Source organism: Pseudorasbora parva, chromosome 13, assembly GCF_024679245.1.
Source record: "Pseudorasbora parva isolate DD20220531a chromosome 13, ASM2467924v1, whole genome shotgun sequence".
Lineage (NCBI taxonomy): Eukaryota > Metazoa > Chordata > Actinopteri > Cypriniformes > Gobionidae > Pseudorasbora > Pseudorasbora parva.
Genome location: NC_090184.1, coordinates 5896049 through 5916386, shown reverse-complemented (window position 1 = coordinate 5916386; position 20338 = coordinate 5896049). Strand labels below are relative to the sequence as shown.

General features: G+C 39.5%; 1 protein-coding gene across 2 annotated transcripts in view; it reads right to left on the bottom strand.

Annotated features, from left to right (window-relative positions):
* The window catches only part of LOC137038456 (phosphatidylethanolamine-binding protein 4), a 188439-nt gene that overhangs the window by 28683 nt on the left and 139418 nt on the right, over positions 1 to 20338 (bottom strand). For both annotated transcript variants that reach the window (XM_067413032.1, XM_067413031.1), the window contains exons 5-6: positions 9435 to 9480; positions 7057 to 7173 (exon numbers count right to left, since the gene is read on the bottom strand). In XM_067413032.1, the coding sequence (XP_067269133.1) occupies positions 7057 to 7173; positions 9435 to 9480 (163 nt within the window). The remainder of the gene's footprint in view (positions 1 to 7056; positions 7174 to 9434; positions 9481 to 20338) is intronic.

The following is a 20338-nucleotide window of genomic DNA, read 5'->3' as shown; positions in this document are numbered from 1 at the left end:
CTAATGCTATAGTATAATTTTTACTGGTCAAGACACTTTGTAAAATACAGATTGTTCCAAAGCAGCTTCACATTAATACAATACGAGTGTTAATAAAATAACAGGACCATAACAGTTAATGTTGCAAAATGAATCAATTATGAAGCCAATTCAAATTCTGCTGTAAAGCAGCGCCACAGAAGACAATAATGTCATTATTCAGCTCAATTTGGATAACTGTTCTTTCAATTCCAGTCAATATCTGTCAACATTGCAAAGTTCATCAATTATGAAACAAGTTCAGTTCAGCTATAAGTGTTACGTGTGGCAGCTAGCAACGCACGATGAAAACAACTCGAGATAAGAAACAAATTATTCTTGATTCCAATAAGCGCAAAACACAAGAGAACGCTGGAGATACCTAACGCATACCACACTTCATACAAATGACAAAGAACAAGTGAAACACAGGGCTATAAATTATGGGATAGAGTAAAGGAAACTAAACTAGACACATATGCCTAGAAACAAACAAGGACATAATCAGTACCTATGGAAACCAAAACTAAACAGAGCGGGGAAACAGGAACTAAAGGAAACAGAGCAATGACAAAATAAGAGTCCACATAACAGAACCTAAACCTGATGATAAGCAGCTATAGACAACAGTATCATTATTCAGCTCAATTCAGTTCAAATGTGGTTCTCATCTGATAGTCTCAGTGTGTTTAAATCAATAACATTACTGAATATTAATATACAATTGGTCATCCTTATCATTACTAACGACTTCAGTAACTTTGGAACCCAAATAGTACTGCATTATTTGTGCTACAAACATGAAACTTACCTCAAATCATAAGGCTTGTTTGGGAAGGTATGCTATTTCTGTTCTAAACAATCAGACTGAAGGGTGATAACTATAATGAAAAATTACATATATTTCTAAAAAGCATTTTAAATATAAAAGAATAGGAGAGTCTCAACTATAACGGCACAGAGAAACTACATTGTTGGAATCACTTTCAGATTATTATTACTTTTTTCATCTGATGAATGAAAAACCATTGACAGCCAATCAGAATCGATCCTGCTTTAAAGAGCTCCAGCATTTAAAGTGGCAGACGACAAAACTGTAGTGCTCGCTTAGAATAAACAGAACGATACTGTGGTGTGGATGCGAATATAATTCTTCTTCTTGCCATGAACTAGCCTGGCTCCGCCCTCCTATGTACTGCCGCTCAATTTTCATTTTCCTTCAGTACGTCATCTGGGTTTGCGGTATATTCTCCGGCCAAATTTTAACTGGTCCAATCAGCGAACAGAGGGAGTGGCTCAGAACGTTGATGTTGATGCGCTAGTTTAAGATGACATACGTCACAACCAAACGTTAGCAATTGGTTATGGCAAATCCAGCTCTAGGCAGATCCAATCGTTTTAAACTTCAACAGAGTACTCGCCTTCAAGGAAGTCAACGCTTGTCAATGGAGAGAGTAGCCAGACTTTCTGATATGAAATGTACGAGAGTCTGGAAGGACCAGGATTGGGCCTTAACAATATTTTTGCCCTGCAAGAGACAAAACATACGTGGTTAACTCCCAGTTGTGCCGGTGGGGCATGTTGTCACTCCTATTAGAACTATTCTTTTCTATACTTGTGTGAATTCTATTGAGAAATCATGAGAAAAAGGGGAATAAAGACTGAGAGTCAATGTGTTTCGCCATGTGTTGGTGTTAGGTTGTCAAACTCAAATTAGTATATTTTTAATGATTAAAAAATGCCATTATTTGATATGAAAAAATGTTTTAGTTTGTCTTGTATATTTTGTTCTATTAGATCAGATAACATTTTAAGCTGTCCTATGGTCATGTTCTATTGTTCCCCACCTACGGGGCATGTTGTCACATTTCCCTTCCATTCTTTCGGGAGAAATCAAGAAAAAAAGTATACACTATATGAAACAAAACCACCTAATTGTACTAGACGTGTGAAATGAATGTGGGGTGAAAAATACTCTAAACCCCAAGAGGATTTACACAAAGTCAAAAAGTGTTAGGTTGTGCCCCGCTCTCCCCAACATTTTTTTAATTTATTTTTTTTACTCGAGCCAGTAAATAACTACCTTCCAGAACACCTAAGCAACCACACACAAGATTATAACGGATCTAGTTGCAAATATCTAGTTAAACATTTATTTTGACATCACACACATGTCCTTCTAATCAGTGAGACAATAGGATCAATTATATTATCTCTGGTAGATTGCAGACGACCACTGAGCAGGAAAAGCGGGAGTATTACGGTTAGTTTGCATTATGCAAGGAGAGGGATTGTAATATATTCTAATTCCACTTTTTAGGGCTGATATAAAGAGACTGTTGCAACAATTTGATCAGAATACAATACACATACAGGAAATGACTTCGAGGGGTCCGTTGTTGACATCCTTTTGGCCTGATCAGAGCCAATGAAAAGTACTAATGAGAAAATGATTAGGAAATTAAATTAGGCATCAAGATAACAATATATGCTTTGGCAAAGTCAGACATGATTTCAGACGGGATTACAACATGAGCTGGACAAAAATCATTCATTATTTGAATTCCTGTTTTAGTTTCAAACAGTGTGACGTGTCAGTCGACTCATATTTGCTCAAAACATGGCCACGGCTCTAAATGCATGTAAATCAAGACTCTTCTGTCATATTAGGGTGAGTTCCAGTCTGCCTCATGTCCTGATCCCGTTACAGATACTATGTGTAATAACGGCCATACAACTAAATGTCCCAGCAGTTAACATGAAGCATGTGAGCAAACATGTTCAAATTCAATACAGCCCATTTCAATTTACAAATCATTTTCTGTTCTCTCTACCTTCCTCCCATTAATAGAAGCAAAGAAAATGAAGCCTTTGTCTTTATTTTGTGTGTTTTAATTGTATGGAGTGAATGTTTTCTTAAAAAAAACAGAATTAGCTAATTTTTTCCTCTAGAACCAATCACAGATGGACATTATTCACGTTTACTCAAGGTTTAATCAATACCTTTTTTGTCATGGACTATTTTAATGATGTCTTCTCTTGGACTTAAAATTCAGAATCATTTTCAAGTTTTATCTTTTATAAGCAACATCATTTCTGTCTATAGTTTAGTTTCTACTTCTGTGGCAATGTGCTCGGTAGTCACCCACTGTCCAATCTCATTTGTCTAAAATTCGACCATATAAATATCCATCAAATATTATACAGTATATACATATATCTTACGATTGGTTGATAGGCACGTCGTGCAGCAGTTTCACGTTCAGTGTAGAGAGACAAATGACACTTAAAACTTGGCACAGTATATCTATTTATCCAAATGTTGACAAAACACCGATTACATTCAAAATATGTCTGTTTTGACTGAAAGTATAGACCTTATGTAGCCCTGCCCCTTTTCAGTGCTCATTGTGTTGTCTTCTGGTTTGTATTTCCACAGCATGAAGGATTTATGATTGCGCTGCTCATTTTAAAATCTCCCCGGTCTACTGACATTCATTATGATTTCCACTTCAAACATTACAAAACGATAACTTTCATCAAAGCTGCAGTCTGTAAGATTTGCCTCTTTGTCGCCATCTCTGTTTGAAACCTGGAATTGCAGTAATTTGTGGAATTATCATCTTTCCGTGGGCTGTGCGTCAGTACGGCTCCTCAGCGTGGATTAATTTAATGTTTGAAGGAGTATAACCAAAATAATACGCTTCACCAGATAATGTCATCTGAACATGTAAGTAACATGTCTGCCACTTTTTTGATAAAAAAAAACTGATAAAAAAAGCATAAAATAATTCACACTACCAATGGAGATTAAATCTAATTATCACTTAGTTTAGATCACATTAAACTGTGCAAATTATTATTATTGTTATATTTTTTTTCAAATTGTTAATACTAACAACTTCAGCATTAACACTGTCCAATCTCACTGTCTCAACACTGTCTCAATCTCACTGTGTGTATTAGCGTTACCTGTATATTGCAATTTCTGTCCAGTGTAATCTTTTGCTTTTGACTACGGGTGAATCTCCAGTTGGCACTGATTACCTTTGGACCTTTACAAAAGTTCCAAGGTAGTTTGGACCTTTCTGGATTACAATCCGAAATTATACGTTTATTTATTCCAGCTGCTATGAGAAAAGGCTATACATGATCCACCAGTACCACACAAATTACAAAACCGATTCCAAAAGCGTTGGGACACTGTACAAATTGTGAATAAAAAACAGAATGCAGTGATGTGGAAGTTTCAAATTTTAATATTTTATTCAGAATACAAAATAGATGACATAACAAATGTTTAAATTGAGAAAATGTATAATTTTAATGGGAAAATTAGTTGATTTTAAATTTCATGGCATCATCACATCTCAAAAAAGTTGGGACAAGGCCATGTTTACCACTGTGTGGCATCCCCTCTTCTTTTTTATAACAGTCTACAAACGTCTGGGGACTGAGGAGACAAGTTGCTCAAGTTTAGGAATAGGAATGTTGTGCCATTCTTGTCTAATACAAGCTTCTAGTTGCTCAACTGTCTTAGGTCTTCTTTGTCGCATCTTCCTCTTTATGATGCACCAAATGTTTTCTATGGGTGAAAGATCTGAACTGCACGCTGGCCATTTCAGTTCCCGAATCCTTCTTCTAAGCAGCCATGGTGTTGTATTTGATGCAGGATGTGGTCTGGCATTGTCTTCTTGGAAAATGCAAGGTCTTCCCTGAAAGAGACGACGTCTGAATGGGAGCATCTGTTGTTCTAGAACTTAAATATACCTTTCAGCATTGATGGTGCCTTTCCAGATGTGTACGCTGCCCATGCCCATGCCAGAGATTGTTCCAGATCTTTAGAATATAGTATGCACTGTAGATGATGATAACTTCAAATTCTTTGCAATCTGTCTCTGAGAAACTCCTTTCTGATACTGCTCCACTATTTTTCGCCGCAGCATTGGGGAAATTGGTGATCCTCTGCCCATCTTGACTTCTGAGAGACACTGCCACTCTGAGAGGCTCTTTTTATACCCAATCATGTCGCCAATTGACCTAATAAGTTGCAAATTGGTCCTCCAGCTGGTCCTTATATGTACATTTAACTTTTCCAGCCTCTTACTGCTATATTTCCCAACTTTTGTGGAACATGTAGCTCCCATGAAATCCAAAAGGAGCCAATATTTGGCATGACATTTCAAAATGTCTCACTTTCAACATTTGATATGTTATCTATATTCTATTGTGAATAAAATATAAGATTATGAGATTTGTAAATTATTGCATTCTTTTTTTTATTCACAATTTGTAAAGTGTCCCAACTTTTTTGGAATTGGGTTTGTATAACATATTATTATAAGCTTATTAAAGTAAGGAGATCATATTGGTTATGTACTTGCTCAAACTTTTGGATAATTTTTAACCCCCCAAAAAAGTTACAGACTGCAGCTTTTACTCTACAATAAGTAAATCCACTTCACCAGCTAATTACTCTTCCACAGCGATGCCATAGAAATATGCAGAGCTACCGCAAAAACGGAGAAAAGTAGAAAGATGGCTGTGTGCTTGTTTCCCCGGTGCATAAGGTCTATGGTAGCTTATACGCATTAATAAATAGTTATATGCCCTATAGCGGTGGAAGGGCAGGTGTATGATGCTGGATACACATTGATACACAGTTCCCAAAGCAGACACACAAAATTCATTTACATTTCCGCTATTAAATTGCCTCACTTAAGTCTGATAAGCTTTGGAAACTGTCTTGTCTTGGCTCTCAAAGATCAAACACTTCCTATAATTCATAAGGCCATCTGTACAGGAAACCACATAGGCAGCTGAAACCTTTCAATAGGTACAGAGACCAATGGAAAAACATAATTAGTAATAAAAAAAACTAGTTCAAGTAGTGACTGGTACAAGTGCTGAATGTGACGAATGGTGTAATTTGACAAATGTGACTTAATGCAATTTGCTGTTTTTGTACCAAGATGTTTGCTGCCATCAGGATAGCCATGGCCATCATGTACCATACATGAATAATTGGATCATGTCGGTCATGGGAGCAGTTCACAGTCTCTGTAATTGTGTGAACTGCATTTTTTATTGTGAAAAGCAGTATAATAATAACAGCATGTCATGTGCAGAAATGTAACAAGTGAGAATCTATTAGTGTGTGTATTTAGTCTTCATTGTTTTTGGCACTTTTCAATTCACCTTTTATGCGATCAATCATTCAGATATAAATGTTAAATTACAGAGCAATTACATAAAATATAAATTAGAGGGAAATGTCAATGTCTTGCTCGGTGGTATTTGTCATTTCATGTCGAGATGTTAATTACAAGTTATGCTGAATGGCAAGAGCGATATTTTCAGGAAAATCAAAAATAGGTGGTCGCACAGTATGCAAGTGTTTGTGTTTTAGACGTGCATTTCAAGTTATGTGTACTGAATGGATAGTTCACCCAAAAATCTCAACACATATGAACTTTTTGAGTCCCACTTTATATTACATGTTTTAACTACTATGTAATAACATTTAGATGAATCATTGATACGATGCACTTATTGTTTACATGTTTTTACATTGTACTTATATTTAAAAATACCTGCGTGTAATTACAGCTTTAAAGGATTTCTTTTTAAAGGATGACGACACACTCTTCCCTTACACCTTAACCCATACCACTAAACCTGTATCCCCCCCAACCCAAAAAATGTTTGCGATACAAAATCAACACAATAAATACACTATATGTAAGTACATACTTAAAGACACCTAAATATAAAGTGTGACTCTTTTTTTCTGTGTAACACAAAAGCAGAAATACATCACAATGCTACTTTCTATGAAATTAAATCATAAGGACTGTAAAGCTTTAAAAAAAACACCGTAAAAATCACCCATAAACTTTGTGTATTATATAAAGGAAGGTTTGGAATGACTTGAGGGTGAGAAAATGATCCCATACTTCTCATTTTGGGTGAACTATCACTTTAAAATCCATACACACACTGTTGTGGTTAAAGCAATTACTGTGTCTATGTGATTACCCAGTGAGCTCTTCTCCTGCGGGCTGAGGGACAAGGTCTGGCCTTCAGGCTGCTCGAACACAAGAAACTGGTAGCGGTGGAGTCCAGTGCCTTGAGGTGGAGAGGGCCGGGTGTATGCTAATGATGAGAAACACAAATCTGTTTCAGATCTCCTGCTAGAATCTATTTTCAAATGGTTTATGTTACAGCTCACAACAGAAAACTAGAGAGCGGTGCTTATGCGCAAAAAATTTATATCATGTAAAACATTTGCAAATAAAGCAGCGTTTCCATCCCACGTGATCAAATGGTGTGAAATATCTGTAATATAAATGAAAGTTTGTGCAATCGGAAAGAATCTGACTCTATTTTAAATGCTCCGTCATAAATGACTTCGCTCTGAGGACACAAAATAAACTCTGTCGTGTTCCATGTCATGTAAGTTTTTGATGCATATTGAGGGATTTATTTGATAAATGTGTTTCCATTTATCCGCATGTCTTCTGTCTCAAGGAAGCGCATATATTTTAAGCACATTTTTAGAATTTATACGCATACTGGTGTTTCCATCCATCGTTTTTAATGTGATATCCCAAAATATGCATAAAAATAGGTGGTTTGAAACATGAGCCCCTTTCACACTGCACGTCGGACCCGCAATATTCCCGGAACATTGCCGGGTCGCCTTCTGTGTGAAAGCAACCACGTCCCGGCATTGATTACCGAATTGAACCCGGGTCGGGGACCTAGTAATATTGCGGTATTCGACCCGGGACAAGCGCTGTGTGAACAAAAGCCGAAACTAATGCCGCAACGTGTACGTAGTTATCGTGCGACTCCTAGAACTTGTTTCTTCAATAACACAACCCTGCAGTGCCAGAAGAGCTAGTCGGTGTTTTAAACGCAGAGAGTGTTCGTATACAAAAGAAACTAAAATTAAACAAGCAGAAATGTGCGCAAACTGGATACAAGTCGAGACCACGGAGCTCCTTACTATCCGCGCTGAAGCTGAGATCGCTCGCCATTACACGTCACATCAGGATGTCACGTGTCAACTCGACCCGAGACCGTTACGGGTTGTGTGTGAAAGCGCACATATTACGGTATTTCGCTGACAGTGTGAATGGACCAAATCTAGCGGCCCGGGAACAAATGCCGGGTCGCATTATCCGTGTATTTGCTGGAATCGCAGTGTGAAAGGGGCTATATAGAGTCACATGATCCTTCAGAAATAATTCTAACATGCTGACTTTTATGCTGAAGAAACATTTATTATTATCGATCATATACTCCACACAAAAGTCTATATCAGTGTTTAAAATGGTATCGTCTTCTATGACTCCATTTGTTACATGTTTGGCTTTGTTTGCTAAATAAACCTTAATATCTTTTCATGCGTGTGTTTAATGACTTTAAATGCTTGAACCCCAATAAATGCTGCTTGCAGCTTTAACTATTATTATTATTAATATTATTATTATTATCAATGTTGAAAAGAGTTATGCTTCCCAATACGTGTGTTTCAAGATTCTTTGATTATCATAAAATTAAAAAAAATAGCTTTTATTTAAAATCGAAATCTATTATAACAGTATAAAAGCCTTTGTGTCACTTTTTTTATTTTTTATTTATTTATTTATTTCTGCACGGATATCACATGGATACAGTACAAGGGGTGGAACGAAACCCAACTGGGTTTATACAGAGTTCCACTCCACTTACATGAAAAAACAAACAAGACAAAAAAGACACACAGACAAATAAGTTGAATAATAAAAATATAAAAAGTTGTAAAACACATTTTCAGAAGCCTGATTATCCTTTTAACTTAAAGTTACAGATGTTAAAGGGTAATGGTAAAGGAGGATCAAAGGAGAAGAGCAGCATATGAAATATACTTCAGGAAACTAACAAAAGGCTGTCATAGTAAATAACTATAACTGTCTTTTAATAAATGCAATTCATTTCTGCTGAATAAAAGTATTAATTTCTTAAAAAACAACAACTTTTAAACAGCTTTTGGACAGATAAACAGATTTTAAATGATTTTTCCAGTTTCTGCACAACATAGCCATTGTTTTAATCATAATTGTATTGTTGAATTACTGATTTCTGCTAAACAAATCCTTAAATGGTATGTAAAAACAAAACATAACCCTGATTGGTCGCTCTACATGTCCGTCAGAGGATCTCTTTCTTTCTGAGTGGGCGGTTCTTGGCCAGAATAAGCTGCAATGTGGACTTGACATTTTGCCATTTATTCAAAGGTCTGGCTATAGATAAGACTAAAACAATCCCAAGTTTAATATTTAGGATTAAAGTTTAACTCCAGATGTACAATTGTAATAGTGATGCATGCATATTCAGTCAAACCAAACACTTTTTTAGAAAACACTCACCGGATAGTTCAATGCCTCTGACATCTCCCGTCTTGAACGCTTCCCCCTGCAGAAAGACACATGAGAGAAAGAGGGTGCTTAAAGCACAAAGGCACTGTTGTGCACGTGCCATTGTCTCGTGTCCTATGCCTTTGAATTAAGACAATGCGAGCCTGGGGAAGTGTTGCGATTGTCTCCTTCATTCATCACCGAGGGCCACAAAACCACAGCTTAACTGCAGCTCAGAGCCTCCAGGACCCTAACCTAACCAGGCTTAGATGTGTCGATGTTGGCCCCGCACGGGATCTGCGATATTTAATATCCTGAGACAAAGCCGATTCCCAGGCAAATTAAGTGAGTGATTGGATTTCAGAATAGCAAATTCCCATATTATTAATTGTATATTTAGTTTTCGTTGCCTAGGAACAGAGATTCACGCTGAGCTTTCTATGAGTTGAGTTTTTTTTTCCTCCCCCAAAGGGCACTCCTATATTTGCTGTGTTTTAAACCCATATCCTTAAGCAGATTTAATGCCACACGGTTTCACTGTAAATAGCCCACTGGAATATTTGTCAAATAGATCTGATTCCTCTGTGCCGAAGCTGTAGATTGCAGTAGTTTAGACTGCTTTACTTCATATTTCTGGGCACTTAAAAAAAGATAAAGGAAAAAGTTTGTGCTCAAAACCTATTTAGAATGGGAAGTCCCCGCTTATAAATGCCTTTCATGGTTTGTCAGAGTGTCAGCAGTCTGCTTTTGTCAATCAAGCAGCCCCTGCCATTGAAACTCCCCACTCTCCATCGCCCCCTACAGGATGATGGAGGTACTGTAGGGACAGTGATCAGCTTTTACTTCAGGTGAGTTTAGGATGCAATAAATTGGGTGTAACACTAAACACAAGGTGATTAATGCAGGCATATTCAAGGCATAATGCATTAATGTAGACATTCAATATTATTTTCTGCATATATACACTGTAAAAAGTGATCAGTTAACATCTTAAACAAGTGAGGAAACCTTGACTAAGTAGATAAACTTCATGCAAAATTTATTTAAAAAAAAAACTATTTGTGTGAACTTGACAATTCCACATAACTAAATGTTTTCAATTACACATCAAGTGTATCACTTATAACTAATTTTAAAGGATTAGTTCACTTCAAAATTAAAATGTCCTGATATTTTACTCACTCCCATCTCATCCAAGATGGCCATGTCTTTCTTTCTTCAGTCGAAAAGAGTTTTTTTTGTTTTTTTTGTTGAGGAAAACATTCCAGGATTTTTCTTCACATAATGGACTTCAATGGCAACCAACGGTTAAAGGTCTGAGTCAATGCAGTTTCAGAGGAAGAGCTTCAGAGGCTCTGCAAGATTCCAGACGAGGAATAGGCTCTCATCTAGACAAACCATCGGCCATTTTCAAAAAAACAAACACATTTATAACCTAAAATGTTATAATTTAGGTTATAAATGTGTATAACCCACTCTCCATCGCCCCTCATGCCACTGTTCCAGTCCTGCCATTTCCACTTTTCCAGTCATGAGCATGAGGTAACGCAGCTCTGTTTATCATATCAGATACATTTAAGTGTGTTTAAATTGATGTTGTGACGTTACTCTGTGCGTTCACTCTGCGCTGCTGTGACACTTGTTCACACTGCTAAGAGTAAAGCGCTTCTGCAGAATAAAACTGGGATATGAGGCAATTGACAGGTGACTCCCTCAGACGTCCCGGCTCCTTAGTTAAAATAGCAATTTTCTCACAATTTACAAATAGTTGGAAACATTTGGGATATTGTAAGTACTCATTTGAACAGAATATATAACACCGATCTGGGGCTTTTTCGATATTTTACTTTAAAAAAAGTTACATAGTGAATATTTAAAGGGGGGGTGAAATGCTGTTTCATGCATACTGATCTTTTTACACTGTTAAAGACTTGGAATCCCATACTAAACATAGACAAAGTTTCAAAAGTTAAGGTGGACGTTTGATGGGAGTATTTCTTTGTCAAAAATACTACTTCCGGTTAGTCATAAGTTTCGGCAAGTTTTTTGAGATCATGCATCCACTTGACGTTAACGGGGGCGGAATTTCCTTGTATGGGCCTTACGGACAATTCTACCGGAAGATCGTGAGAGAGAGAGAGGGAGAGAGCGAAAGCAACAGCCTACGCCCATCAAAGCGCTGGCTCGTAGGCTGCGCTGCACAGGTAATGTGCACAATTAACAATGACATCAAAAAGTGCGTTTTTGGTTGCCAGACCAAGACAGTCCTGCACAGATTCGCCAAAAACCCCGCGTTAAGGCAACAGTGGATGGAATTTGCTTTTCCGGATCAGCAACTGAGTTGCGCGAATGTTTATATCTATTCGCTGCATTTCGGTGCCGACTGTTTCATAAACAAGGCCCAGCTCGACGCCGGATTTTCCAATCGCCTAATGCTGAAGGATGGAGCAGTCCCAACATTAGAAGGGTGAGTGAGACTGCTTCAAATGTCTGTGTTTTTGCCTATGCTCATCAAGTAGCCCAAACATGATCACGTATAGTTAATTGATCAATGGAGCATGCGATGTGTAGTGCGTGTACATTTGTTTAGCTGGCCACTATATGTGTAACTTTATGTTTGTGTATTGTAAAAGCACTCCAAACAACAATACACAAAGAGTGGGGAAATATGTTGAACTAAATAAGCGCGCTTCTTCATTCAAATGCGCTACTATTCCGTGTCTTTCTATGTAAACACTAACTTAGCCTGCCGTGCAAAACCAGTCCGCTTACTGTCTACACAAACCACGCGTAAACACACAAACACACGTGCACAACTGCACTTCCCACATGTACACCTTCAAAGACAAAAATACGACGATATAATTCAAGTATAAATATTTAAATAACACAAGCCGCTAAGCATATTATATAGTTAGTGTATAACTTGTACCACATAGAGACGTCCTGCTCTAGTCGTTTTTGCTGCTGCTCCTGTTCAACTGCAGCCTCTGGGTCTGATTCCGGATCATAGATGTATGGCTGTATCTGATTAAAAGCCATATTTTTATTTTGAATAAAGTTTTTTTTCCCGCTGTTAGGGATGACACACTCGACTCAACACAATAGCAGCGCGCTGCTGCACACGTCATTATTTAGCTCCGCTCACACGACACGCCCCCACCCGCTCGGCTTTTTTCGGAAAGACTCGGAACAGCGCATCTTTCTTATATAATTATAAAAAAAATAAAGACTTTTCGGAGATATGCAGGATGCAGTGCTACTCTATAGGTACTCAAGATTGACATGACACTGACTGAAACTGAGTGTTTCACCCCCCCTTTAAGGCATAGGGTTTTCTCACTTTTTTTCAGTCTAGCCAACTGATCACTTTTTAGTGATCAGAAGTCATACATAAATTGTACACACACACACACACGCGTACGCACGCAAACACACACACACACACACACACACACACACACACACACACACACACACACACACACACACACACACACACACACACACACACACACACACACACACACACTTCATTCAACAAGAACATTGTAACAAACATTAAGTGTCAAACATAAAAACAAAAAGATGACAGAGCTGTGGTCTAACAACATCTAATATAAATATGAATTGTTTGTCACACATGTTGCCTAGTGAACTTCATGAAATGAGACACGGTGCGAAGACAGTCAAAGACAATTAGTTTCACAAAGCTGCTTTGCTTCATTTGCAACAATTACATTAAAAGTAAGAAGCGTCTTTATTTAGACATACCGAAGAGTTGCGCTGCCCGAGTGCGTGTTCTAGAGCTCTGTCGTCATGGCAACAGGCCGTCAACAGTGCTGGGAGGGTGAAACACTCTTTTTGGTTTCCCACTTGGTCTGGTTGAGATATTCTCACTCGCCCCACTGCAGAAAATCAACGCTCCTTTGTGCTGATATATTTTGGGGAAAGTGATATTCACACTTTGCAACAAGCAAAGAAATATTAAACATCAGTGAACTGATGGGCATATTGCGCACAGATGGCAACATACTACATTGCTAGCGTACAGAGCCATTTTAGAATGCCGATCGTCATTAAAAACCTGTTGCATTTTAGCACTCATCGAGCATTACAACCTCAGAGATCCCTGGGGATGTTGGAGACTCTGAAATGGGAGATTTTGTGCAGCCAGAATGTGTCTGACCTCCTTTAGCCTCTCACCAGTGGAGTGGGTGGATCTCTGGGAAGGAGTCACACCTATTTTTCATGACATTTACACCTGGAGGACCAGCGTTCCTGGGGAGAGTCGATGTAGGCGTAACTGCAAATGCTAACAATTTGAGTGAATGTATTGGGGTATATTGTTAGAGGGATTCAGATCAGCTCTACTGTCAAATTTCACTAACTGTTGACAGCTTAGATGGGCACTTTTGTTCAGGGAAGTACATCAAACGTGGATGCTCCAGGGACTTGAGAGGGTGAACGGTCTGCATTTAATCACCCACATGTCATTTAAAACATGTATGAACCTTTTTCTTAAGAGAAACACAAGAGAATAATATCCTGGTTTTTAAGAAAGAAAGAAAGAAAGAAAGAAAGAAAGAAAGAAAGAAAGAAAGAAAGAAAGAAAGAAAGAAAGAAAGAAAGAAAGAAAGATAGGGCCCCATGAAAACGTTGTTTTTTTCCGTTTTATTTTTCTCAAATTCTGTTTTCTATTTCATTAAAGGTTAAATATGCATGTCTAATAAATTAAGTTAATAAAACTACATGTTATTTAATAATAATACAGTCCTATGAAATGTTTCATTTTTGTCTATTTTTATTTTTCTGTATTTATGATTTAACACAATGCATTATTCAAGAAGTGGTGATTAACAAAGCAATGCAACAAATTATATGTTATCAAATTAATATTTAACGATTTTAATAACATTTAATGTTCGGCAAACAAAGTGCTGCACAACAAAAGTTTCTTAAAACATGGTAGATTTTTTTTAAATAAAATGTATTAATTAATCGTGAGTTTGATCCGATGGGGGGGGGGAAAGCTGGACAGACTCGGCAGACCTATACGTACTGTGAGGGTCTGTTGGGAACGTTTGGCTAAACCCCGTCAGAGAGATCTTCAACTCCCACCTCCGGCAGAGCTTCGACCAGATCCCGAGGGAGTCTGGAGATATTGAATCCGAATGGACCATGTTCTCCACCTCCATTGTTGACGCAGGAGGGGGAAGCAGTGCCCTACCAACACTGTCTACAGTGGAGATGGGCAGCTGCTGACCTCAACTGCGGATATTGTTGGACGGTGGAAGGAATACTTTGAGGATCTCCTCAATCCCACCGACACGTCTTCCTTTGAGGAAGCAGTGGCTGACGGCGCGGGGGGGGACGGGGACTCGTCCATCACCTGGGCTGAAGTCATTGAGGTAGTTAATAAGCTCCTCGGTGACAACGCGCTCGGTGGGGTGGATGAGATTCGCCCTGAGTACCTTAAGTCTCTGGATGTTGTGGGGCTGTCTTGGCTGTCGCGCCTCTGCAGCATCGCGTGGCGGTTGGGGACAGTGCCTATGGACTGGCAGACCGGGGTGCTGGTCCCTCTTTTCAAGAAGGGGGTATGGAGAGTGTGTTCCAACTACAGAGGGATCACACTTTTCAGACTCCCTGGGAAAGTCTATGCCAGGGTACTGGAGAGGAGAATTCGGCCGATAGTGGAACCTCGGATTCAGGAGGAGCAGTGTGGTTTTCGTCCCGGTCGTGGGACACTGGACCAGCTCTATATCCTTCAAAGGGTGCTGGAGGGTTCATGGGAGTTTGCACAACCAGTCCACATGTGCTTTGTGGATTTGGAGAAGGCATTCGACTGTGTTCCTTGTGGCACCCTGTGGGGGGTGCTCTGGGAGTATGGGGTCTGGGCCCCTTGCTTAGAGCAGTACGGTCCCTTTACAACCAGAGCAGGAGCTTGGTTCGCATTGCCGGCAGTAAGTCAAATTTGTTCCCAGTGCATGTTGGTCTCCGGCAGGGCTGCCCTTTGTCACCGGTTCTGTTCATAATTTTTATGGACAGAATTTCTAGACGCAGCCAAGGGCCGGAGAGTGTCCGGTTTGAGGACCACGCGATTTCGTCACTGCTCTTTGCAGATGATGTTGTCGTGTTGGCAACCTCAGACCAGGACCTTCAGCATGCACTTAGACGGTTTGCAGCCAAGTGTGAAGCGGCTGGGATGAGAATCAGCACCTCCAAGTCCAAGGCCATGGTTCTCAGTCGGAAAAGGGTAGCTTGCTCACTTAAGGTTGGTGGAGAGTTCTTGCCTCAAGTGGAGGAGTTTAAGTATCTTGGGGTCTTGTTCACAAGTGAGGGAAGGATGGAACGGGAGATAGACAGACGGAACGGTGCAGCATCTGCAGTAATGCGGGCGTTGTACCGGTCTGTCGTGGTAAAGAATGAGGTGAGCCATAAGGCGAAACTCTCGATTTACCGGTCAATCTACGTTCCCACTCTCACCTATGGTCATGAGCTGTGGGTCATGACCGAAAGGACAAGATCCCGGACACAGGCGGCTGAAACAAGCTTTCTCTGCAGGGTGGCTGGGCGCTCCCTTAGAGATAGGGTGAGAAGCTCGGTCACTCGGGAGGAGAGTAGAGCTCAGAGTAGAGCCTTCAGAACTGCCTTAATTCTATGTGGCATTGATTCAACAAGGTGCTGAAAGCATAGAAATATAGAAATATTGGCCCATATTGATAGGATAGCATCTTGCAGTTGATGGAGATTTGTGGGATGCACATCCAGGGCACGAAGCTCTTGTTCCACCACATCCCAAAGATGCTCTATTGGGTTGAGATCTGGTGACTGTGTGGGCCATTTTAGTACAGTCAACTCATTGTCATGTTCAAGAAACCAATTTAAAATGATTCAAGCTTTGTGACATGGTGCATTATCCTGCTGGCAGTAGCCACCAGAGGATGGGTACATGGTGGTCATAAAGGGATGGACATGGTTAGAAACAATACTCGGGTAGGCCATGGCATTTAAACAATGCCCAATTAGCACTAATGGGGCATAAAGTGTGCCAAGAAAACATCCCCCACACCATTACACCACCACCACAGTGGTAACAAGTCATGATGGATCCATGGTCTCATTCTGTTCACGCCAAATTCTGACTCTACCATCTGAATGTCTTAACAGGAATCGAGACTCATCAGACCAGGCAACATTTTTCCAGTCTTCAACTGTCCAGTTTTGGCGAGCTTGCGTAAATTGTAGCCTCTTTTCCCTATTTGTAGTGGAGATGAGTGGTATCCGGTGGGGTCTTCTGCTGTTGTAGCCCATCCGACTCAAGGTTGTGCATGTTGTGGCTTCACAAATGCTTTGCTGCATACCTTGGTTGTAACGAGTGGTTATTTCAGTCAAAGTTGCTCTTCTATCAGCTTGAATCAGTCGGCCCAATTCTCCTTCTCACTTTTCACACCATTCTTTGTAAACCCTAGGAATGTTTGTGTGTGAAAATCCCAGTAACTATAATAAGTAATATTTAACTCATATGCTGTCCATTTCTTCCGATCATCCTTGAGATGGTTCTACACCTTCATTTGAGTCCAGCTATGTTTGATTATACTGATTGGACTTGATTAGGAAAGCCACACACCTGTTTATATAAGACCTTACAGCTCACAGTGTATGTCAGAGCAAATGAGAATCATGAGGTCAAAGGAACTGCCTGAAGAGCTTAGAGACAGAATTGTAGCAATGCACATATCTGGACAAGGTTACAAAAAAATTCTGTTGCACTTAAGGTTTCTAAGATTATAGTGGCTTCCATAATTCTTAAATGGAAGACATTTGGGATGAACAGAACCCTTCCTAGAGCTGGCCGTCCGGCCAAACTGAGCAATCAGGGGAGAAGAGCCTTGGTGAGAGAGTTAAAGAAGAACCCAAAGATCACTGTGGCTGAGCTCCAGAGATGCAGTCGGGAGATGGGAGAAAGTTGTAGAAAGTCAACCATCACTGCAGCCCTCCACCAGTCGAGGCTTTATGGCAGAGTTGCCCAATGGAAGCCTCTCCTCAGTACAAGACACATGAAAGTTTGCTTAAAAAACATTGGTGTTTTTCAGCTGCAGGGACAGGACGAATGGTTACAATCGGGGGAAAGATGAATCTGGCCAAGTACAGGGATATCCTGGCCGAAAACCTTCTCCAGAGGGCTTAAGACCTCAGACTGGGCTGAAGGTTCACCTTCCAACAAGACAATGACCCTAAGCGCACAGCTAAAATAACGAAGGAGTGGCTTCACAACAACTCTGTGACTGTTACTGAATGGCCCAGCCAGAGCCCTGACTTAAACCCACTTGAGCATCTCTGCAGAAACCTGAAAAGGGCTGTCCACCAACATTTACCATCTAACCTGACAGAACTGGAGAGGGTCTGAGAGGAGAGATGGCAGAGGATCCCCAAATCCAGGTGTGAAAAACTTGCATCTTTCCCAGAAAGACTCTGGGAGCTGTATTAGATCAAAAGGGTGTTTCTACTAAATACTGAGGTCTGAGTATTTAGGGTCTGAATACTTAGGACCATGTGATATTTTAGTGTTTTTTATTTTATTTATAAATTTGCAAAAATGTCAACAATTCAGTGTTTTTCTCTCAATATTGGGTGCTGTGTGTACATTAATGAGGAAAAAAAAGAACTGAAATTATTATAAGTTACAAAATGTAAGGGGGTCTGAATACTTTCCGTATCCACTGTATATTATGTAATCACAAACATTTATTTTGGATGTAATTAATCGATTTGACAATACTAATATATTTATATGTGTGTATTACAGTACATTTACACAAAAAAAAAAAATGGTAGTTTTATTTTAATGGATAGAGACAGAATATCAACCAAAAAATCTAAAAGAAACACATTGTATAAAGGTTATAAATTGATTAGCATTTGATCAAGTGAAATAAGTATTTGATCCCCTACCAACCAACAGGAATTCTACCTTCCACAGATTGGTTATGTGCCCATGTAAAACCCAGATTAGTCCTGTCACTTGGCCCAAAGAAAGAACTAATTTTGATACCCGTCCACAGAATCTGTTTCTTTCATTCCACCCTCATCACCACCATAGGAAAGACCAAAAAGCTCTTAAAGGACATCATGGACATGACTGTAGACCTGCACAAGGCTGGAATGAGCTACAAAACCATCAGAAAGAAGCCTTGTGAGAAGGACCTAGCTTTTGGTGCGATTATTCGGTATTAGAAGAAGTACAAAATAACCATCAACTGTCCTCGATCTGGAGCTCCATGAAAGATCTCGCCTCATATATAGGGTAAGGATGGCACGTGTACAGGTCTGTCTGAAGTTTGCCACTGGACATCTAAATGATTCAGAAAAAGGCCTAGGAGAAAGTGCTGTGGTCCGATGAGACTCATCGTGTTTGGAGGGAGAGAAATGTTGACTATGACCCCAAGAACACCATCCGTCAAGCATGGAGGTGGAAACATTACACTTTGGGGCCGTTTATCTGCTAAGGGTACAGGACGACTCCACCGTATTGAGCGGGCGATGGACAGGGCTATGAACTTCCATCCCTCAGACAGAACACTGAAGATGGGTTGTGGATGGGTCATCCAGCATGACAATGACCCAAAATGTACTGCCAAGTCAACAAAGGAGTGGCTCAAGGAGAAGTACATTAAGGTTATAGAGCGGCCTAGCCAGTCTCCAGACCTTAATTCTATAGAAAATCTGTGGAGGATTCTGAAACTTCTGGTTGACAAGCGAGGACAAGAGAGGATCTGTAAAGAGGAGTGGACCAAAATCCCTCCTGAGGTGTGTGCAAACCTGATGACCAACTGCAAGAAACATTTTACCTCTGTGCTTGCCAACATTTTACCTCTGTAGGGTTTTGCCACCAATTTCTAAGTCATATTTTGCACGGGGATCAAATACTTGTAAATAAATTCATAACCTTTATATATGTTTTTTTTTTCTTCTGGATTTTGTGCTTAATAATAGTCTCTATATATTCAAACAAACCTAACATAAAACAAGTATAGACCCTTAATTTATTTGTAAGTGTGCAAACTTGCTAAATCAGTAGGGGATAAAATAATTATTTTCCCCACTGTTTATATAAAGCTTTAAAAACTTGTGCACTATTTCTAGTCTTCTGAAATCACATGACAAAGGCACAAGTCATTTGAACAGCTTTCTTGCAGTTTTACTCATTTCAGACTTTGATAGCTGCAGTCCCCATTCAGTTTCAGTAGACCAATGGCCAGAATATTCTTCAAAAACACTGTGTTCCACAAAAGAAGAAAAACTTGTGCAGGTTTGTAACAACATGCAGATGAGTAACGTATGAACATTTTTCCTTTAAAGTATCATAGTAATAGAGTAAGATTTAATTAATATGATCAATTACACACTCATTTAATCAGGTAAAGAACTAGAGTGTGACTCTTAACGATAAAATGACAATGTTTTAGATAAGAGCCATTCATGCACAGCATATTGAACACAAGACAACAGCCCAACACAAACATGAGTGTAGTGCTTTCTCAAAATAATAGTTATTCTGAATCAAAATGATAGCTTTGGGGAGCCATTCTCATTATGAATAAAGTCGATGACTTAACAAATCGGTAAACAGCAGACCTACTTCAGTCATTCCGTTCAGTAAGTGTTTTTCAGAGTCACGTGGCCATCTTTGAGGGCTCTTAAAATTAACCATAGTGGAGCAACACAAAAGAACATCACCAGTTTGTGAACAAAAAGGGTTATACACACACATATTCATCAAGCAGTAGGGCACTGGGGCAGCCGTCTTACTCCCGTATGGTTAGGCAGATCCTCTGTTCTGCTTTCATAGCGAGCAGCATGCGGTTCACAGGTTGTAATCCGGTTGAGAAGAGGGTTTTTATTCAGACGGTGAG